The sequence below is a fragment of the Sinocyclocheilus anshuiensis genome, unplaced genomic scaffold, assembly GCF_001515605.1.
Source record: "Sinocyclocheilus anshuiensis isolate Anshui unplaced genomic scaffold, SAMN03320099.WGS_v1.1 scaffold62, whole genome shotgun sequence".
NCBI classification, from domain to species: domain Eukaryota; kingdom Metazoa; phylum Chordata; class Actinopteri; order Cypriniformes; family Cyprinidae; genus Sinocyclocheilus; species Sinocyclocheilus anshuiensis.
Window position 1 is genome coordinate 550,848 of NW_015544180.1, and position 22,470 is coordinate 573,317.

The window sequence follows — 22,470 nt, forward strand, 5'->3', positions numbered from 1 at the left end:
CTTTTGGTTTCTGTACCCAATATTTAAAAAATGTACAAATGCAATAAAATATTGGTATCGGTACTCGGTATCGGCAAGTACCAAAAATAAAAGTATCGGTATCGGGCGAGTACTGGAAAAAGTGGTATCGGTGCATCCCTAATTATAATTCATGAAAACATTGGAATACAGACCTAAGGCTGGACTCCTTTTTAAGACAATCTGCAGATTACTGCAGAAGTGGAATAATTTCAAAACATTCAAGTATCAAAATTGTATAGAAGTTTAAATTTACTGTAAAGAAAATGCACTGTACCATTTTTTATTTTATTTTATATAAAGTAAATATTTTACAAAATAATTTTGAATCCAAAATTGATTTAAAATTAAAGCCTTATGTCTAAATAAGTTATGTTCCAAATTTGAAGTTGATATAAAAAAAAATTGAGGTTCCTGTGAGATTTTATTTAGGGCGTTATACCACAAACAGCCACCGGGTGCCATCCAAACTCTGTAGAATTTTTGTTGATGCATTTTTCTGTCACGAAGGTCTAAATTTCTTTGTAAATATTACTTCTATCAAAAGAAATAACCTCCAAATATAGGATTATAAAAACCTTTGATTCTAAAAGACCGTAATACATTTTGTAATATGACACTTGACTCCACCCACTAAGGGGAGGAGACCACTAAAAGATTTTAAAGTAACATTTCCATGGTAAAGCAATGTCCGATTTAAAAATGGTTTTCACAGGATGAATTCACAGGATGAGGTTTTAAGCTTTCAAATGATATATAATTTATGATGATTACTAAAATATGTGAAAAAAATAAATAAAATAAGTTCCATTGGGCCCACATGTGGGCCGGTGGCACTTAAGGGGTTAATAAACTGATCATTTGTCAGATTTATTAAAAACATTTTAACTACTACTAATTCTACTAATGGGGCCAAAAAAAAAGTCTGACTTGAATCACAAATGGAAGAAAAAGCTAAATATAATCCCTGCCCATCTTTTTTTTTTTTGTCTTTCATTTGAGTTGTTGCAATGACAAATATTCCAAAGGTGCTTTGTGCTTAAATTTTGTCAGCTGTTAATGTTACTTTAAAATGCAATTTCTGTGTTTGTAATGAAGCACTATATATATATATACTGCATTCTGTTCATATTTTTAATATTTAAAAGAAAAATCTTAAGAAAAAAAAAATAGGCAGTATTTCATGTTGTGTGTTGTGTGTATAACAACATATATCATGTTGTGTGTATAATGATATAATGCTATTTAAAGCTTATTAAAGAATTATGTGTAAAAGTGCGGTCACATTTACTGTTAGGTGATTTTTTGCGGGTGAAATCCAGTCATTCCAATAGGAATCTGTGAATTTGGTGCGAGGGCGTAAGATTTCTCACGCAGATTTCGCACTGGGTTCAGATTAGTCACGTGATTGGAAGGAGTCGTGCGTGTGGTCACATCCTAAAATAATACAAGTAAAATAATGGTCCTACAGACTGGAAATCAACGCTCGGTTTGACAATATCGGAGGTAGTCAGGTGACTAGCTGCGACCAATGAGCAGACCACATTTTGTACGGGCTCACAATTACTGAAGTATGAAAAAAAGAAGAAGCATAACTTAGGCTTAAATCAGTCTATTACAACAGTCTGTATTTGTGCGATTCTCTATGCGATCTTATTTCGACAAACGGAAATCAGAGGTCGTTTATTCGGTTTATTTGACTTTTAAGGCCGATCCACCCCAAGAACGATAATTATATTCGCATTACACCAAAGAGCAATAACGTTCTGTTTATTTTAAGCGTGCTGAAGTTTTGTTGTCTAACGCTTTTAATGCAGGATGGATTCTGATCGGCTGTCAATGTTTTTATCATTCATCAGCTGGAAAAAATCATTTCAAAAGTGATTCGAACAATATCGTTCCTCAGTGCCATTTAATGTCAGACTGCAGAGGGCAGGATTTCATCAGATCACCTGCTGTGAGTCTCATGATATTTACACACTCCAGCCACTAGGGAGTGTGATGAGCCTCGTCAGTCTGCAGTCATTCCCCGATGAACTGAAGGCGGCCATTTTTAATTTGTGGAAAGTTTGTTGTGGTTGTTTGATGCTCAGTGTTTTATAGGCATTACACCTGCTCTAGTTGACTTCATTTTATGTTGAAGTGGATTGTAAACGGCATTTAAACTGGATTGACTGCATCATCTTCTGATCTACTGTTTGCCTTTTGGATTTTTACACCATAGGATTATTGGCTTCAACATCGATGGGAAATATGGTGAGATCTTTCCTTTTTATGTATTTATTTGGCTGTGCTTACTTAACTGAATTGTTGCTTATTTAGATTTTTTACTGGAGACATTCAAAACTGCGATCAGATCTTTCAATCTTATTTTTATTATTTTTTAAGTTATTTTAATATTGAATTAATATTGACATATTGGATTTATTTATTTTTTTTTGCTGAACTGAATTGTTGCATTATTTAGATTTTTTTTACTGGAGTTGTTCAGGAACTGTTGTAATTTCTTTGGCATATATGATAATTATTGTTTGTTTGTTTATACATTGAATTATTCACTTAATCATTGCATATATGAATATGTGACCCTGGAGCACAAAACCAGTCTTAAGTCGCTGGGGTATATTTGTAGCAATAGTCAAAAATACATTGTATGAGTCAAAATTATCGATTTTTATTTTATGCCAAAAATCATTAGAATATTAAGTAAAGATCATGTTCCATGAAGATATTTTGTAAATTTCCTACCGTAAATATATCAAAACTTAATTTTTGATTAGTAATATGCATTGCTAAGAACTTAATTTGGACAGCTTTAAAGATGATTTTCTCAATATTTAGATTTTTTTGTACCCTCAGATTCCAGATTTTCAAATAGTTGTATCTCGGCCAAATATTGTCCTATCCTAACAAACCATACATCAATGGAAAGCTTATTTATTCAACTTTAAGATGATGTATAAATCTCAATTTTGAAAAATTGACACTTAAGACCGGTTTTGTGGTCCAGGGTCACATATAATATACTCTTGAGCTTATATTGCACTTAATGTTTATATACCATGCAATGCACATGGGTTATTGGCTCCAATATTAATAGGAAATGTAGTCAGAACTTTTTTTTTTTTTTTTTTAAGCATATTGGAATATTTGCTTTTTGGGGACTATTTTTATGTTACTTTGATTTTTCACTGGAGTCGTTCAGGAACTTGGTTTTACTTTGGCTTTTATATGAAGATTGTTCTGGTTTGTTATTATGATGCTATCTGCTATCTGTCTGTCTGTCGACTTATTGCATATTTGGATTAGTTTTTGATTAGAACTGTTGCTTTGTTTTTATTTAGGTAAACGTGTCAGATTTGTCATTCTATTAGTATTTTTGTTTGAATTTATTTATTTATTGCATATTGCAATATTTTTGTTTGCCTATTTTTTTTTTTTACTTAACAAAAATGTTGCTTTATGTTCGGGATTCACATTTAAATGAGGATTTTCTGTTTCTTTTTTTTTTTTTTTTTTTTTTAAGCATATTGGAATATTTGCTTTTTGGGGACTATTTTTATGTTACTTTGATTTTTCACTGGAGTCGTTCAGGAACTTGGTTTTACTTTGGCTTTTATATGAAGATTGTTCTGGTTTGTTATTATGATGCTATCTGCTATCTGTCTGTCTGTCGACTTATTGCATATTTGGATTAGTTTTTGATTAGAACTGTTGCTTTGTTTTTATTTAGGTAAACGTGTCAGATTTGTCATTCTATTAGTATTTTTGTTTGAATTTATTTATTTATTGCATATTGCAATATTTTTGTTTGCCTATTTTTTTTTTTTACTTAACAAAAATGTTGCTTTATGTTCGGGATTCACATTTAAATGAGGATTTTCTGGTTTATATAATTGAAAAATTCACGTAATCGTTACATACATGTATATAATATGCATTTGCACTTATTTTTAGTTTAATTCACAAGTGTATATACCCTAATAAGCCTCTTTAATGTGGAGTGTTTTACTGCAGTGGTCAGTTGAACGGTTATAGTGCTCTCTAATGGACACCAGCATCAGAAAGTGTTGTCACTCGGGGAAAGCTGGGTAATTTGTGAGCTGAGGTGAATGTGCGGTACCTTCTCAGCGGTGTGTTTGATGAGGGCGAGGCGGGCTTGTAGCTCAGCGGGCAGCGGGTTCACAGTGGCGGTCAGGTGTGTGCTGGCCAATGCTGGAGAGAAATCTAACAAACACACACACACACATGATGCGCTGTCCGACACACTGAACGCCTGCGGTGAGTCTGAGTGAACAGATTACCTGCGATGAGGGGCGCTGACGTCACCGTATGTACGGGAAGAGTGTGTCTCAGTCGCTCTATGTCTCTGTGATGATCGGTCATCCTCAGACGCTCCTGCAGGTCACATGAGCAGAGTTACACTAACTAGATAACAACTACATCATTCAGTGGTGTGACGTCACTATAGTGCAGCTTTACCAGTAATAGTGGTGTAGAATCACAGACATATCTTCTCTCTCAGACGGTGTGTAGTTTTGGGAAGTCTGGTTCATCTTAATGATTGTTTGCACAGTATTTTTGAATCAAATAATGTTGTTCGAATTATTCTTTTTTTTTTTTTTTGTGAAATATGTTGCTGTTCATCAGTGTTTTGACTAAATTAGGGTGTTTTCTAATTGTATTAGTTGTGTTTAATATAAATTCATCTGTTCAATGTAATGTTTTACCCTAACTGAGATGGTCAGTGCTCGCCCTTTATAAATACTACTCTGATTTGTATTAATTAATTATATATTTAATGGATTAATTAATGATAATGAATGATACATTTTTATCATCTGATAAAAACATAATTATATTTTCCTAAATTCTTTGTTTTCCAGTTTTGTTTTTTGTGGATTTCTTTTAAAGGTTCATTAATTGTTAATCATCAAAAAGCATGAATTGTAATTAAAATTAATTAAAATGTAACAAATAAATAATTTGTTAAAATCTTAACAATAATACAGCTCTATGACATCTGTTTTATTCCCCCCCAAATTCTGTGTTTTCCATTTTAATTTTGTTCTAGATTCATTGGTTAATTACATTCAGTTGAATTCACAAAACTTTATTAAATAAAGTTTGTTAAATAATTTTAACAAGAACAGGATCCCACAATTTGCTTTATTTGTACCCCCAAATTTCATTTGATTTTTCCCCAAAGTCTGTGTTGTTTGTTGTAATTTTTCTGGAATATGTGTTTTATGATTCAATACAAAAATCATTATTGACAATCTATTTTCCTGTTTAACACCGTAAAGCTGCTTTAACACAATCAGTTTTGTATAAAGCGCTATAGAAATAAAGGTGACTTGACCTGACAAAAATGGTGGTAATCAAACCAATTTTTAAAAGTGTAACAATTAAATTTTTTTTAAATGTAATCGAATGAAAATATAATTCATTTTACAACAACACAGCATTTTTTTGTTGAATAAAGTGCTGCGCAACATGTTTTTAAAATAAATTGAACATTACAAATTAAAATATGGATCAAAAAACTCCATTGGGTGATATTCCTTAAGAATTTACATATTTTATTATTATATTCTTCATTAAAAATTCTAATAAATTCTATAAATTTGATCAGTAAATAAATCATAAATTTTAATTTATGGAAATACATTTTCTATAAATTGCATATTTAGGATTGGATTATGTTTTCTGCACCATGGAAATCATAATTTAATATTTCATATATGAAATAATAGTTTTTTTCCAGCACATTGTGTGTGTGTCTGTGTGCGTGTGTGTGTGAGAGAGAGACCTGCTGTAGGCTGTGCTCCTGTTGTCGTAGTCTCTCCATCTGTGTGTGGATGGTGCGGAGTCGTGTCTGATGTTCGGCCTCCACCTGTCTGGACTCTCTCAGCGCTCGCTCTCCCTCCTCAAAGCGCTCGGACGCCAGCTGTGACACAGGAAGCGCTTCAGTGTCACATGATCAGCGCCACACACACAGATCTGCTGCAGTGTTTTACCTTACTGAAGCTCTCCACCTCCTGCGCTCGTGTCTTGAGTCTCAGTGCTGTGGCGCTCAGTCGCTCTTTCTCACTCTCCAGCTCCTGTCTCAATTTCTCCAGACTGTCTCTCTCTCTCAGCAGCGCTTCCTCCTTCTGTTTCAGCTCTCCGGCGCGCAGCTTCAGATCCACCTGCTCCTGAATATCACCGAGGAGAAATGGGATTTACAGGTGCATCTCAATAAATTAGAATGTCATGGAAAAGTTCATTTATTTCAGTAATTCAACTCAAATTGTGAAACTCGTGTATTAAATAAATTCAATGCACACAGACTGAAGTAGTTTAAGTCTCACGACATTCTAATTTATTGAGATGCACCTGTAATCACTCCGCCTCTTAAAAAACCTCCCTTCTCATCTGAAGTCACCAGTACCTCTTACTTTTTCAACTTCTCCCATCTGACCACCTGCAGCCTGATGCATAAACTACTTCATCTTGTATTAAAAGTTAGCAGTCTTGTTATTGTTAACTAAAACTATTAAAATTGTTTTCTTTATTTTAATAAAATAAAGCTGAAATAAAATATAAATATTTGATGAAAAACAAACCAAAAACTAATAAAAATAGCAAAAAGCACATTATAAAATTACTAAAATTTAAACTAAATTTTGATTTAGTTTATAAATAAATGTAACACATTTTTTTTTATAATTCTACATTTAAATTAAATGACAACAAAAAATAAGAAAATACAAGCTAATTCAAAATGCTAATAAATACTATAACAGTATATTATAAATAATACTAAAATATTATATGAATATAATAAATCATCCTACATCTTTTCTCGTTGAATATTACTTAAATTATTTGTTTCACTTGGAAATGCATCATATTTAATTATTTTGTAAAATAGGTTTTGGATGCTGTTTCTTATTAATATAAACTCTTGAATGTAAAATATTATATCTTATATATTTGCAATTCAGACTTTTTTTTCCTCAGAATTCTAACATTATTTCTTAGAATTGTGAATTTCAACTCAGAATTCTGACTTTAATTGTCAGAATGTTAAGATTGAAATTGCATTCCGAGATACAAAGTTGCAATTCTGACTTTAAATCATAGAATGCCAGTTACAGACTCAATTTGGAGGAAAAAAATCTGATTAGCAACAAACAAACAAAGGAAAAAAAATAGCGAGATGTTGGCATTGAGATGAGGATCATTCATTTTATATGGTGATACTTTTCCTTTTCTTTAATTCATTCATTTTTGATTTGTTTCAATTTTGGGGAAATGTGGTGAGTTGTCTTTATTTTATATATCTATTTATTACATATGGGAATATTTATTTGTTTATTTTTAGCTATTTTTGCTGAACCAAAATTTTGCTTTATTTTGAGATGTTAACTCAAAATAGTAAGATACAAACTTGGAACACCACATGAATGCATGCAGATACACAGATCCATATTTTGGTCTGTCCTGTATTGTGTTGACCTGTGCCATGCTGATGATGGACCCCTCTCTGTGCGTGTCTCTCTCCATGACTCGACTGGCTTCTCTCTCGGCGCGCTCCTGACGCAGTTTCTCCTGCGCGTGAAAGCGGCTCCACTCGGCCGCCAGTTTCCTGCGCTCTTCGGCACAGTGCTGCATGACGGACTGCTGCTCCTCCAGCAGAGCGCTCTGACACACACACACACACACACACACACACACAGACAGACAGATGAGCCCCAAGCCATCAGCGCTGTGTGTCTTCATTTAATTACAGTGTGATCTAGTCTTGTATGATACTTTTACAGAATACTGTACTGGAATTAAATCACGTTCGTGGTAATAATAATTATTACTTATTATTTTATTAGTTTAATACTTGTTCCTGTACGACTGCAATAAAGAGCTTGACTTAATTTGCTAGATTTAGTGAGATTTCATTAGTTTCTGGTCATGATGCGTTACTTTCATCACATGACTCTTTCCTGTAGTGACTTTAAGCAACTAATTATTTTTCAGAAATCCTATTACTGCATTTATACTAATGTTTTTCCTTGCGTTACATAGTTAACATTTCAGTTAACTACGGTTTATTTAAATGACCTAAATTAAATCATGATTAAAACATGTTAATCGTCTTTCAACATGACTGCACTTTCTTTCATTTGATTGATGCACTTACTTTCTCTTTTTCTGTGAATCTTTAAATCAAGAAGTTAATTTATCAATTAAAAGTTATCAGTAACTGAAAAGAGGCTGTTCCTGTAAAATATTCATGTTATTCTGAATTTATAATTCTTGCAGATGTAATGTAAATTTATATATGAATATATGTTTTTGAGCCAAAAATGTAATTAATATATACATTTATAAATTTAAATTTGTGTGTGTGTGTGTGTATATATATATATATATATATATATTATATATGATTCATTGCCAAAAAATGTATTTATATATAAAATTAAAATGTACATTTTCTGGCTCTATATATATATATATATATATATATATATGGGGTGTTAACTTGACACGTGAAATGAGTCTGGTAAGGGTTGGTGTGGGATTTATAATTTAAATCATATTTAATGAGTGAAGTCATGTCGTGTCGTTTTGTGTCTGACCTTTGCCCTCTCCAGCTCCTCTCTCTCCATGCTGAACTGTTGCATCATGGTCCGTCTCTCCTCCTCCAGTCCTCGCAGAGATGATTCAGCTTTGGCCTGTTCTGACATCACCCGCCAGCGCTCCTGAACACACGAACCACCGTAACATGTTAAACGTCTCACATGTTCATTTTGATGCTTTATCCATATTCAGACTAAATATGTCATGTGGATTCAGAGGGGTTTCTGGACCTTCTCCAGCTGTCTCTGCTGCTCGGCCAGCTGTGTGTTCATCTTGGCGATGACCTCCTTGAGCCGTGACCTCTCTTCGGCCATCTCACGCTGCTGCTGGCTCAAACGCTCCTGCAGAACTGACAGCGAATGACAGATTCAGATCCGCTGATCCGTTCCGCACAGATCTGGAGATGTTTGTTCTTGTGTTCGTACCTCTGAGCTGTTCGTCTCTCTGTCTGGCTCCGATCTCCAGTCCCTGCGCCGTGTTTTCATGCGAACTCTCCACTCGAGACGAGAGATCGCCCAGCCTGCGGGAGAACTGCTCCATCTGCTCGATGACCACCGTCAGAGACCTGAACACACACACACAGAAGCTCCATGAGATCTGGCTCAAACTGCTGACAGACATCTCATCTGTGACGTGCAGCACCTGGTCTGAGACGTGGCGCTGGTCACCGCGTCGATCTCCTCATCCTTCAGTTTCTTCAGACGCAGGATCTGTTCTTCATGATCTCTCTTCATCTCCAGGATGGACTTCCTGTGACACATGTGAATGACACAAGCCTGTTTTACACTCAGGTGGGTTTGTGAATTTTTTTCTGTACCCGTTTTAAAGAAGGACTCAACTTTGTGCTAAAAGTTGTGTGCATCACCTCTGCAGGTCTCTGAGTCTCTCCACCTCTCTGTCTCTGTCCTGCTGGCACTGCGCGAGTCTGCGCTGGTGCTGCGCCTGCATCTCTGCTCTCTCCTGCTCCACCAGACGTGTGACCGCAGACAGTCTCTCCGCCAGGTCCTCGTTCTCTTGCCGTGAGCGCAGCTCTCGCTGAGCGGCCGATTCCTCCAGCAACTTCACACGAGCTCTGAGACGAGAGCACATTCATCACACCAAATGACACTCTTACAGGTGTGTGTGTGTGTGTGTTACCTGTGTTATCACTACTGCTGCTGTGTGTGTTTCCTGTGTGTTACCACGGCCTCTATGTGTGTTACCTGCTGTGTGTGTGTTACCTGTGCGTTCCCGCTGCCTCTGTATGTGTGTTGTTACCTGTGTGTGTGTGTGTTACCCGTGTGTGTGTGTTACCGCTGATGTGTGTGTGTACATGTTTTTCTATACTGGTGGGGACTTAAACCTGAATACACACCAACTCATGGGGACTTGGCACCGTGGGGACCTAAATTGAGGTCCCCATGGGTACAGAAGCTTATAAATCATACAGAATTAGTTTTTTTGAGATTGTAAAACTGCACAAAGTTTTCTGTGAGGGGTAGGTTTAAGTGTAGGGCAATAGAAAATACAGTTTGTACAGTATAAAAACCATTACGCCTATGGAGAGTCTCTACAAGGATAGCTGACCAGATGTGTGTGTGTGTGTGCATTTACCGTCCATCTGCTCTTTGTCTTTGAACAGTGTGTTGTGTTCACTCAGACTCAGGTGACTGCTGTTCAGATCGTCTCCTCTGAAACGAAACAACACTTCATGAGTGCTTCATTAGTTGATTTTGTCTCATTTAACTGATAAAAACTGGTTCCCAAATCAGTCATCAGAGTGTTGATTAGTCATCAAATCAAATAGTCTTTTTATTTGACAAATAGTGTGTGTGCGAGTGTGTGTGTGTGTGTGTGTGTGAGAGAGTGTGTGTGTGTGTGCACGTTTTTGTGACAAACTAGACTGTGTGTGTGTGTGTGTTTGTTACTTGTGTGTGACTGCTGCTGTGTGTGTTACCTGTGTGTTACCGCTGCTTGTGTGTGTACTTGTGTGTGACCGCTGCCTCTGTGTTACCACTGCTGTGTGTCTTACCTTTATGTTACTGCTGCCTCTGTGTTACCATTGCTGCAGTGTGTGTGTTACCTGTGTGTTATCACTACTGCCGCTGTGTGTGTTACCTCTGCCGCTGTGTGTTACCTGTGTGTTGTCGCTACTGCTGCAGTGTTACCTGTGTTACCGCTGCCTCTGTGTGTTACCTGTGTTACCGCTGCCTCTGTGTGTCACCTTTGTGCTACTGCTGCCTCTCTGCATGTGTTACCTGTGTGTTACCGCTGCTTCTCTGTGTTACCTGCACGTGTGTGTTACCTGTTTGTTACCTGCATGTGTGTTACCTCTGTGTGTGTGTGTTACTTGTTTATTACCTTTTGTGTGTTACCTGTGTCTGTGCGTGTGCACGTGTTACCTGTGTGTGAGTGTTTGTGTGTTACCTCTGCATGTGTGTGTTACCTGTGCATGTTCTCCATGAGCTCAGTGTCTTGTTTGTGTCTCTGTTGAATGCTCTCTAACAGTATCTGATTCTGGTCTCTCTCCAGCTGTAAACTCCTCACCTGAACAGACGCACGAAAGCTCAGTTACTGCATTCAGCTGGAGTCTCTTGAACAATCAACACATCTGAGGTAACTGTACCTGTCCCTCCAGCTGAATGATGCGTTTCTGCAGTGATGTCACATCATGCTGATGGTCCGTGTCTCTGAGTCTCTGTGAGTCCAGAGAGCCGCTGAGACCCCACAGCTGAGACTGAGCCAGCTACACACACACAACCCTTCATTAGTTTACATTAATCACCCTTACAGCATGTTTCGTATTATATCTCTGTGTGTGTGTGTCACCTGCTGCTGTATGAGTAGCTGCTGTAGACTACCTGCAGACAGAGGAGCGTGTGTTTGTGTCGCAGGTACAGCGTCATCTGCAGGTGATTTCTGTGGAAACACTGAACCAACAGCAGTTTTAAAATCACATTCATATCTACACATTTTAGGACCTACAAGATGTTTTACATTAACATTATTTGCAAGACAGTTAAGAGCAGGCTCGCCAACTCGACTTTTACTATTTCAATTTAATTTTAATAATAAATTCATATAAAACAATTTAATATTCATTTGTTGGTTTAATTTTTTTTAATTAAAAATAACATTTTATAATTCATTTTTACATGAATACAGTAATGAGCCACAATTAAAAAAAAAAAATCCATTCATTCATTAATCCAGATGCATCACCGTAATCAGAATTCGGGGTTTAAATGTGACTAACTGTTATGAAAATGTCACAGTGGAAAAAAGTCTTAATGGTCCTATGGAATATGTTTTCGTTTATGCAATATAATTTCCTATTTCCTTAATATTTGTGTGTTTTCATGTTTTCATGAGTCATGATAAACTCCTGCTCTACACTAGTAGCACCTACTCCACACTGCAGGGGGCGCTACAGCGGGCACATGCCACCCCTGGATGGGGTTTAAGGGGGGCGTCTCTGTCTGGACGTCCCGTCCTGTGAGATGCAAGGATTTCTGAGCAAATGACTGGGTTATTACAGGAGTGAATTGTGTTGTTTAGGGATGAGGTCTGTTTTATAGGGTTGTTTTAGGGCGTTTGATGGGTAAGGGATGCTGCAATGGTGTTTGAGAGGAAACTAACCTAATAACTAAGAAATGAGTGTGAGTCGACAGATCGCTATTATGATGATTTTCCATGACTTTTCCAGATTTATTTTTAAAGAGAAACTTCCTCATTTACAAAGGAGTTTGTGAAAATGTGTGAACTATCCCGCTAAATCAGAGGTTCTCAACCTTTTTGAGTCCAAAACGATATTTTTAGGCCCCATGACTTAAGCAGTCATTCACGATTTAGCAGATAGGGATTTAAAAAAAATACTTAATTTCTTAAAAAAAAAAAAACAACAACTATAAAATGTATATTAACTATTACAATTCATGATAGCATTTTTAGATTTTATTCACTTCCATGACTTTTCCAGGTCTACAAATCACTTTTAAAATGAGGCTTCCTCATATATTCGGGTTTTACAAAACAGTGGGAATTTTGGTTCTTCAAAGGCAAAAAATGATTTAAAATCAGAAATATAATCATTTTTAGTTGTTTTAGCAGATTTTATTGCTTTTTGTTGTCTTTTAAATAATTTTAAGTCTTCTTGAGGCCTCCTGATTGAGAACCGGTCATCTAAATCTAACATGGATTAAAGGGGTAGTTTACCCAAAAAATCCAACCAAACAGTTGACGGCAGCCATTCACTTCCATGGTATGGAAAAATACTGTGGAAGTCAATGGCTACCGTCAACTGCTTGGTTACCCACATTCTTCAAAATATCTTCTTTTGTGCTTTTGTGTTTTCTTGTGTTTCTTGCCAATGAAATTACTTCAAAATGTCTAAATTACTAACATTTATATTCACAATGAAAATTTTCAGAAATGGAAATCTCAATTTTAAAACTCCCTGATATTTTCTGTGACTAGAAACCCCAGAGGAGTGCAATGTTTGATGTTTCACTGTACCGGCTTTGTGTTGAGTTTCTGAGCTCGTGTTGTGTTGGATGGAGACGCCAGCGGTCTCTCTGCAGGAAAACACACACACACTTGATTTAGTCCGGTGTAAATCACATGACCACATGTATAGCAGTGACTGACTCTGTGTTGACTGTACCTGGGATTTGTGTTTGGGATGGGAGACTCGTCCTGTCGTCTTCGTGGGGCTGAAGACACGTTTGATTTAGAGCTACAAACACATCACACATTTGAGCAAGTCTCAGTGCATCCTGATCCATTCCCACCCAACATTCATTACAAACGCTCACCTGAGAAACACGTCCACTTCCTCCCCCAGACCTGATGAAACTTCCTGTTTCCTCTCTCTCTCCTCTGATTGGCTCACTGACTGTGTTTTCTTGCGGCTCAGTGCGCCGGTGAGCCAGTCGTCTTCCTCGTCCTCGTCTCTCTTCACTGGTTTTGAGATGGTTTTAGGAGACGAGGGTGCAGCAGGCGGATCTGCTGTCTTTAAAGCGGGCGTCTCTTTTCGGGCCGCTGTGGACGGTGATGCCGGAGGCTTCAGGGTCTCTGGTTCTGAATGTTTGGGTTCCTCCTTCATCTTTTGCTCCTCTTCGTCCTGCTTCAGGCCGAGCCAGTCTGATCTGGGCCGGGCGGCGCGTGTGGAGGGTTTGTGTTCGGGTGAGTGAACGCTCACATCTTCAGTTGAGAATCTGGCACCATACAGAGCAACACAGAGTTAGATTTAATCAAACTTTATATAGTTATATAAATATATAGTTAAACAGTTTTTGAATGAATACAGTAAAAACGATTTATTTTTGCCGCATTATTATTAGGATAAAATCTACTGATGGCATTGTTGTTAATTGTTGTTTTTGAAAATTATGAATTTTGAGTAAATATTGTGTAAAAAATAATAAACTTTGCATACATCTTGTTGTATTGTGTTAATTGGTAGACATGAAATAATTTTAAGAAGTTGACATCTTGCATTTTAGTAATTAAAAAATGAAAAAGTAACAATATTTTACGTTTAATTGTGGAGTATTCATGCATTGTACTTTTTAATTGCCTTTTAATTAATTGATTTGAATTGATTAAATTGTAATTATATTAAAAGTATTTTGTATTAATACAGTAAAAATGTTTAATTTTACTGCATTTTTATTAGGATAAAATTTACAGATTGCATTGTTATTGATATTTTTGTTTATTTTTTGAATATTTTAGTGAATTTTCATTAAATGTTGTGTAAAAGAATACATTTTCTGTGCATATTGTGTAGGAAGTTGACATCTTGCATTAGTTAATGGAAAAATGATGGAAAGAATATAAATATAAAAATAAAATATAAAAGAAAAATATAAAAATAAAAATAATGTTTTTCATCAGTTAAGTATTCCTACAATATGGTTGTTTTTTTTATTGTCTTAATTGATTTTAATGTCTTTTTAAATGATTGTATTAAAGGTTAATTCACAAAAAAAATATTAATCTGTACTGTATTCATGCAAAAAAAATACCTTTAACTTTTACTGTTTTATTTATTTATTTTGGATAAAATCTACCGATAGCATTATTTTGTTGTTTTTGAATATTTTAGTACATTTTGAGTAAATATTATGTAAAATTTTGTGTACATCTTGTTGTATTGAGTTAATAGGTAGACATGAAATAATTGTAGGAAGTTGAGATCTTGCATTTTATGTCTTTTTTTGTTTTTCAGATAATTTCGTGAACTCGTGTTTGTAATCAGACTGTATTATTGTTTAGACATTAAATGCTTCTGTTAAATTGACACATCTTGTGCTGTGACATGTTAGTAGTCCTGTACATTAACGTGTCTCACCTGACAGACTGTCTGCGGGACTGACGGCCCTCTGGAGTCGAACCCATGGTGGGCTGATAGGAGCCGAACGTGAAGTCCTCCTCATCCATCAGAGAGGCTACAGAGAGAGCAGGACCAGCGGTTTGTGCTTATTCACTGATTTCAAGAGCTTCATGTTCATTTATGCATTTGACAGATGCTTTTATCCAAAGAGACTTGCACTGCATTCAAGATTACCAGTTTATGCGTATATACCCTGGGAATCAAACCTATGACTTCCATGTTGCAAGCGCCAGGCTCTACAGTTTGAGCTACTGTTTTTAGCTGTGATATGATCTTTGTTGAGTCTTTCTCGTATCATTCGAGTCACAGTAATCTGCTTTGGTAGGTGAGCATCAGTTGAGATTGTGTCACCTTTTCCAGCTGAGCTCTTCTCCGGCGGTTTCTCCGTCTGTGTCGTGTCTCTCTTCTCTCCGGTGACGGGTCTCTCTAGCAGACGAGGAGACGTCCCTCGGCCCAAGATCTCGTCCAGTCGTGTGCGAGCTCTCAGAGGAGCATCACTGATCGCAGAGGACAGATATTCAGAAATCATACTGTATATCAGGTTCAGTGTCATAGTTCTCTACGAATAATCCAAACAATCAGAAAACACTTCAGCTTCATTCAGAACATGGTGCCTTTTCCACTTCTGAAGTTCATTTCTGGAAGATTTTTACACATTTTTGTCTTAAAATTATAATAAATTGCATTATGCCACCTCAAGCTAAATTTATATATATTGGGATATAAAACTTTGCGTTTAGAAAGGAAACAAAGCTGCCAGTGCATTAAGTCAGAGTACTACAAGTTATTTCCAAGATGCTGATGCTGATATTTTTACTAATATGCACTAATTTATTATATTTAAAAAAATATTATAAATATATTAACTATTTCCCCGCCAGCGTTTTGAAAAAGGTTGCCGGCCACCGCCAGCGTTTTTGATCATTTTCACTAAATTTTCATGGCCCCCAGAATATTTTATAAATTTATAAATATCTGAACATGCAATACATCAAAATAAAGAACACAGCTTCTACTTTTAAACCAAAAAAAAAAAAATCTGTTTTATTCTAGCTTAAAGCATTCTTTTCATCAACAATTGAATGTAAGTAAGTTTCATAAAAAGGCAACATTTTGAGCAAAAAGCTGAGAAAATCACGTTTTTATCAAAGACTACATCTGGTTCAATATTCAGAATGATGATCAAAGCATAGATGCAGTAGATGCTTCCATCAGCTTCACAGTTTTCATTCGGAAGATGCGTAAAAGCCGTAAAATCTCGTCTTTGGTGGGGAAGCGTTTACTCATAAAAGACGAGATAACTCATCAATGGCGGGGAAAGAGTTAAAGACGATTTTTGTGCTCGTCTTAAAGGCTTACAAAAAATTACCTGGAAATGAAAAAGGCATTGATTATTGAATGAACCTGCAATATTTTCGAATTATTTAGATAATAATAATAATAATAATAAAGTATAAATTAATTATAAATTAAATAATGTAATGCTTAATGTCAAGTCAAATTTATTTATGTAGTGCTTCACTATACACATAGTTTCAAAGCAGTTTTAAATAAAGTACAGTTATGACTATAATTTATGTATAATCTAAAAGTAACAGAGTAACATTTTTTTTTTATGGTCCCATATTATTTATTTAAATTTTGGTATAAATGGGACATTTAAGGCAGCTCAGACAAACCCGGTTTCATCCAAACCTCCTAAATGCTCCCAGTATTCAGCCAGCAGAGGTGTGCAGACATACTCTACCTGTCTTTTTTCTGTGTCTTTCCGAAAGTACAGTTATGACTATAATCTATGTATAATCTAAAAGTAACAGAGTAACATTTTTTTTTTATGGTCCCTATTATTTATTATATTATTTATTTAAATTTTGGTATAAATGGGACATTTAAGGCAGCTCAGACAAACCCGGTTTCATCCAAACCTCCTAAATGCTCCCAGTATTCAGCCAGCAGAGGTGTGCAGACATACTCTACCTGTCTTTTTTCTGTGTCTTTCCGTTTCCTTGTGTTTTGTGTGTTTCTCCAAAACCCAGAGCGTCCATCAGATCATCTTCACCATCTTCAAACATCAGATCTTCCCTCTTCTTCACAGCGGCTGCTGGAGATGCTGCTAAAACGCATATAAAACGGAGAGAGACGTCACAGAGCGACCGCTGGGTTTATCTTCAGTTATAGTGAGCCAGATCTCTTAAGACGTCACCGTTTTCTCACCCGTCTCTGTTTTCTGAGGAGCGGCTGGAGAGGAAGAGGACGGCGGCTCACTTTTCTTTTTCTCCGTTGTCGTCTTCTGCTTGTGTTCCAGGTCATCCAATAAATCATCTAACGAATCGTCCACTTTATCTGTGAATCATAAAGAACAGCTGCCATGTTTAACTCCAGGGTTTCCAGAGGTCTTTTTTTTTTTTTTTTTGCTAAAAGCTCAGCTGCTCCGCTGTGTTGTGATACCTTCATCAGGAGGAGGATCGAGACCTCCACCTTCATCATCTGAACCACATGCAGCGTGAAAACAGAGCAAATGGAGAAAATCATTCCTCGAGACCCTGATGAAGCCATTTGAGCGATCAGATGCTCTCAAGAGAGCTGTGGTTTTGCACTTACCCAGAAAGCTGAACTTCTTGTAAGTTCTGGTTGTGGAGGCCGGAGCAGAACTGGGCTTTTTCACCTCAGGAACCATCTCCTCTGCAAAAACACATTAGAGAGTTTAAAAACAGTCGTGCCGTTTGTTTGTTAAAAGCTCTGTGTACAGAAACGCACCTGTGGTTTTGCTCTTGTCTCCTGCTTTAGAAGACCCTGTTCTTTTGGAGTCCTTCCTCTGAACAGGAGCTGAGCTTGGCTTCTTCTGCGAGCCGAACAGCTCTGCATCCATGTCATCCATGTTCTGGAACGAGCAAAATCAGAATGATGTCATCTCATATTTCAGCCAATCAGAAAGCAGCAGCAAGCATCTTGATTCACCTTCATGCTGTCGAGCAGAGCGGCAGGATCGGCCTCAGACACGTCAGAGCCCTGAGACACATTACAACACAATCTCACACACACACAATAATACAACCCATAATACAACACACAGAAAGCCAAATTTACAGACATTAAAGTTTTGGAAGTGTTTAAATGCAAATTTTCCAGTTTAGTGGACATTGAATCTGGATTTATCTGCAGTTCTTCTGAGATTAATCTGATCAGTTTATTTAGAAATGAGCTGCCTGATCGAGTTCGCTATTTTGCTTGTATTAATACATGTAATAGAGAATTTCACACGCAAATAAATGGGATAAAAATATATGGTTACACTTTAAGGTGTCCTTGTTACAGCGTAATTATACATTTAACAACATGCACTTACTATAGAGTCAGGATTATGGTTTGGTTTATGGTTAGTTGCATGTTATTATGCATAATTTACTGTTATTACTATAGTAAGTGCATGCAACATGTAACCAAGACACTAAAATAAAGTGCTTTTTCATTATTTGTCTTCAGTATTCTCTATAGTTTTAAAGTTCTTTTATAATTGTTTTTTTTTTTACATAAAAATGAAAACTGGTAATTTAAAGTGTGATTTCTGCACCGTTTCTAGTATGAGTTATTTATTTTTCTGTATTCAGTGTAATAGAGAATTTTACACTAGAGATCGACCGATATATCGATTTACCGATATTTTTCCCGATATTTAAGCATTTTACAATAATCGGATATCGGTTTTGTAATATCGGATTCACCGATAAACGCCGCCATCTTGTGGATGTTTTGAGAATTGCGCGCACGATCACCATTGCAGCGCATCTGAGGGGAAACAAGACCACAACAACGGCATGCACGGGTACTTGATTTACTGTAATTAGTAAACTTTATTTAACATAACAGCCATTAATGCACAAATTAGATGTATTACATAAATGCCTGATATGCAATTTATGCCATTTGGCTCGAAGAAATAGAGACGAACTCACGGAGTCACGTAAGATAATCCGTCAAGTCCTGTCCCAATAAAGACGTAACTTTGCGTGAATTAAATAATATGCAGCCATGAATGGGCGCATGTTGGAAATAAAAGTGCTGAATTTAATTCGCTCTCTGTTGTCTATATGCTCATCGTCTCATGAAGTCGGAGTCACGTAGGCTAAGATAATCCGTCAAGTCCTCTCCCAATAAAGACGTAACTTTGCATTAATTAAATAATACAGCCATGAATGAGCGCATGTTGGAAATAAAAGCGCCAAATTAAATTCTCTCTCTGTTGTCTATTTGCTCATCATTAGTCTCGTCAAGCCGCTTTCATATTGCTGTTCACTCACTCAGTATCGGTTATAAAATATCAATATCGGTCGATCACTATTTTACACACAAATAAATGTATCACAAATTACCCAGATTTACAGTAACACAGTTTTGGATGCTTTTATTCTGAGAGTGTCTCACCTCATCGTCTCTCTCAGCGTCTTCTGCCAGTTTACTGAAGAAATCATCGTCCAGCAGCGACCTGAACACAAAGAGAGCAGCTTTATGAGACGTTTACACCGCTGACAGACAGGCTTGCTGCTTTATCTGAGTCTCTGTTGATCATTACAGATGGTTTGTGGTAAACAGCTGTGTATATTTATGTGTATATGTTCTTGTGTATTAGGTACTGTAACCCAAATGAAGTTCAGCACAAGCTCACCTCTTCCCGCTGCGGGACGGGAGGACGGCTGCAGGTCTGCTGGACACAGCAGCAGGGGATCGCACCTTCACCGGACCTGTGGACCAAAGACACTCGCCTTTACAACAGGTAAACACATTCAGCTCTATGAAAATACTGTGACTGGATCAGTGAATAATACCTTCATCATCATCATCATCATCACCCAGCAGATCTCCTAACACGTCATCGATAGAGCCTGAAACAATGAAATATTACAGTTCATATAACACAGTAATTAAACACCGATATGAGCTGAACAAAAACTCACTTCTGAGCCCCTTCTTCTGTTTTGAAGTCTGCAAAAGATGAAGATGAGACCATTAAACCCCTTTTTATGCATTTTAGTCTCTTCTGATAACTTTATTTGTGCATAAATGTCCATGTCATTTATTTTACTATAATAATGCTTTACTATATGTGTTTTATTGTATTATTACACCACAGAATAAAGGCGTTAATGTCACATGACCCGGATTTGTAGCAACATGCACTGATTTATAATAATACATAAAGTAATTATACATATAGTGCATAATTAATCCTAGATTACAAATTAAATAGCAACAACTTTTCATTACAAGCTGTCTAAAATAATTATGTATTAAATACCGTTATTATTAATTGATGTTATTAAGTTCTGTTACTACTAGTAGATAAGCCTCCGCCCCACCCCCCTCGTGTTCGCCTCACTATATTGTATTACTTTGCATACATTAATTTTACTTGGACTTTACATGTGTACTGTGCTTTATTAGTAAGAAAACTCATTTTTACCATGTCTGATCCCCGGCAAGAGAAACTGACTGTTTACGGTGAAATCTGTGCGCTTGTCCGTTACCAATGGAAACCAGACGCGGATCAGCTGATCATCATTAAAATGCTGCTCTGGACCCGTTAAAGATCCACTTCCGCTCCCCTTCTTCTGTTTTGAAGTCTGCAAAAGGTGAAGATGAGACCATTAAACCCCTTTTTATGCATTTTACAGTCTCTTCTGATAACTTTATTTGTGCATAAATGTCCATGTCATTTATTTTACTATAATAATGCTTTACTATATGTGTTTTATTGTATTATTACACCACAGAATAAAGGCGTTAATGTCACATGACCCGGATTTGTAGCAACATGCACTGATTTATAATAATACATAAAGTAATTATACATATAGTGCATAATTAATCCTAGATTACAAATTAAATAGCAACAACTTTTCATTACAAGCTGTCTAAAATAATTATGTACTAAATACCGTTATTATTAATTGATGTTATTAAGTTCTGTTACTACTAGTAGATAAGCCTCCGCCCCACACCCCTCGTGTTCGCCTCACTATATTGTATTACTTTGCATACATTAATTTTACTTGGACTTTACATGTGTACTGTGCTTTATTAGTAAGAAAACTCATTTTTACCATGTCTGATCCCCGGCAAGAGAAACTGACTGTTTACGGTGAAATCTGTGCGCTTGTCCGTTACCAATGGAAACCAGACGCGGATCAGCTGATCATCATTAAAATGCTGCTCTGGACCCGTTAAAGATCCACTTCCGCTGCTGGATCCGGTTCTGGTTTTGTCTGGATGATAGGGATACAGGCAGGACTTGATTTTAACGTTACTTCTCAATCCTCAGATCTGTGTTCTGGACGGGGAGGGCTTTAGTGTTGATGAATGAGTTCCTCGGAGTCAAAGATCCGGCGTCCCTGCGACCAGACCCGATAAATAAAGCCCCGCTGTAATTCTAGATAAGGATTAATAAATAAAACACTGTTATTTACATCATTTTGAAACACTGTGGTGAAGTAGTACGAGCTGTGAGCTCTACGGGTTTGAAATTCCGTGACGTACTTCCTGTTTACAATAGGGCATTGTGGGTAGTGTAGTCCACGTGAACGCAGCAGTCAATTCCTGGTTGACTTTGTTGTTGTGCAATAGGAAGAATGCAAGTCTTTTGGTGTTTTGGGAACATACAGTGCAACGGTGTTTTATAGTATTTAAAGGGTTGACTCGTAACTAATACGTTCGAGCAGTGGCACAGCTTTCACCGAAGCCAGTTTTCTCATCATAGTAAAAAATAATAAACGGGTGTCTGCCATTCATTCATTCATTCATTCATTCATCTGAGGTGGAAATAGGCTTTTGCTTACTTCAGTTACTACATCCCTTTCAGGACAACTTTTCTTGCAGTCCTCATTATCAGTTTATCATTAGGTGACAAATGTCTTCGTCAGAGGTCATCACCCCACTCCAACACCAGCTACACGCTCAAGTTCTTCTTATTGTTTTGCCAAAAATATCCTTGTTGTGTTTCTAGTCATTATCAACCGTATTTTTAAGTTGCAAGATATTTTATGGTTACTAGAGATAGTAGCTGAACATTATTTTTCAATGCAAGTGAATCTCTAAACCAAACATGTAATGAAGGTTTCATATAGGCTAAGATGGATGATAAACCCTTTGTTTGGCAGGCTAAGGTTAGGCTACATATCAGCACTCTTTGAACACTCCCATTATAATCAATGAAGTCTACACTGAACAACAACTCTTTGATTTGCACCATGATAGTCTGTATTTAATATGCTCATCCTCGTATCTCATGGCAGCTGTTGTGTACCACAAATTCAGATTTTTTTTTGTTGTAAGTTCTAAAAAATATCTTGGAGAAGAAAGCTGGTGTAAAGAAAAACAAATGACTTTTTATAGAGTTTATTCATGTTATGACCTTTGTTTTTAAATCTCAGCAGTTCTTTTGTCGAGACTTAAGAACT

At 36.6% G+C, this 22,470-nt stretch overlaps 1 protein-coding gene across 4 annotated transcripts in view; it reads right to left on the reverse strand.

The window, feature by feature from the left end:
- fbf1 (Fas binding factor 1) overlaps positions 1 to 21,536 on the reverse strand; it is a 26,137-nt gene extending 4,601 nt beyond the window's left edge. Inside the window, exons 1-30 of one of the 4 annotated variants that reach the window (XM_016496630.1) lie at positions 21,118 to 21,536; positions 20,478 to 20,637; positions 19,972 to 19,999; positions 19,843 to 19,899; positions 19,683 to 19,758; positions 19,442 to 19,502; positions 17,978 to 18,028; positions 17,777 to 17,900; positions 17,621 to 17,701; positions 17,468 to 17,506; positions 17,234 to 17,362; positions 16,997 to 17,129; positions 15,371 to 15,516; positions 14,978 to 15,074; positions 13,437 to 13,838; positions 13,286 to 13,357; positions 13,138 to 13,196; positions 11,452 to 11,552; positions 11,249 to 11,368; positions 11,069 to 11,169; positions 9,509 to 9,715; positions 9,286 to 9,393; positions 9,069 to 9,208; positions 8,874 to 8,992; positions 8,643 to 8,765; positions 7,522 to 7,707; positions 6,039 to 6,215; positions 5,831 to 5,968; positions 4,323 to 4,416; positions 4,142 to 4,245 (exon numbers count right to left, since the gene is read on the reverse strand). In XM_016496630.1, coding sequence (XP_016352116.1) covers positions 4,142 to 4,245; positions 4,323 to 4,416; positions 5,831 to 5,968; positions 6,039 to 6,215; positions 7,522 to 7,707; positions 8,643 to 8,765; positions 8,874 to 8,992; positions 9,069 to 9,208; positions 9,286 to 9,393; positions 9,509 to 9,715; positions 11,069 to 11,169; positions 11,249 to 11,368; positions 11,452 to 11,552; positions 13,138 to 13,196; positions 13,286 to 13,357; positions 13,437 to 13,838; positions 14,978 to 15,074; positions 15,371 to 15,516; positions 16,997 to 17,129; positions 17,234 to 17,362; positions 17,468 to 17,506; positions 17,621 to 17,701; positions 17,777 to 17,900; positions 17,978 to 18,028; positions 19,442 to 19,502; positions 19,683 to 19,758; positions 19,843 to 19,899; positions 19,972 to 19,999; positions 20,478 to 20,480 — 3,276 coding nt within the window. In that variant the 5' untranslated portion in view covers positions 20,481 to 20,637; positions 21,118 to 21,536. Of the gene's footprint in view, positions 1 to 4,141; positions 4,246 to 4,322; positions 4,417 to 5,830; positions 5,969 to 6,038; positions 6,216 to 7,521; positions 7,708 to 8,642; positions 8,766 to 8,873; positions 8,993 to 9,068; positions 9,209 to 9,285; positions 9,394 to 9,508; positions 9,716 to 11,068; positions 11,170 to 11,248; positions 11,369 to 11,451; positions 11,553 to 13,137; positions 13,197 to 13,285; positions 13,358 to 13,436; positions 13,839 to 14,977; positions 15,075 to 15,370; positions 15,517 to 16,996; positions 17,133 to 17,233; positions 17,363 to 17,467; positions 17,507 to 17,620; positions 17,702 to 17,776; positions 17,901 to 17,977; positions 18,029 to 19,441; positions 19,503 to 19,682; positions 19,759 to 19,842; positions 19,900 to 19,971; positions 20,000 to 20,477; positions 20,638 to 21,117 lie in introns of all 4 variants that reach the window. The other 3 variants (XM_016496628.1, XM_016496629.1, XM_016496631.1) reach the window with 3 other exon arrangements.
- Positions 21,537 to 22,470: the final 934 nt, after the last annotated feature.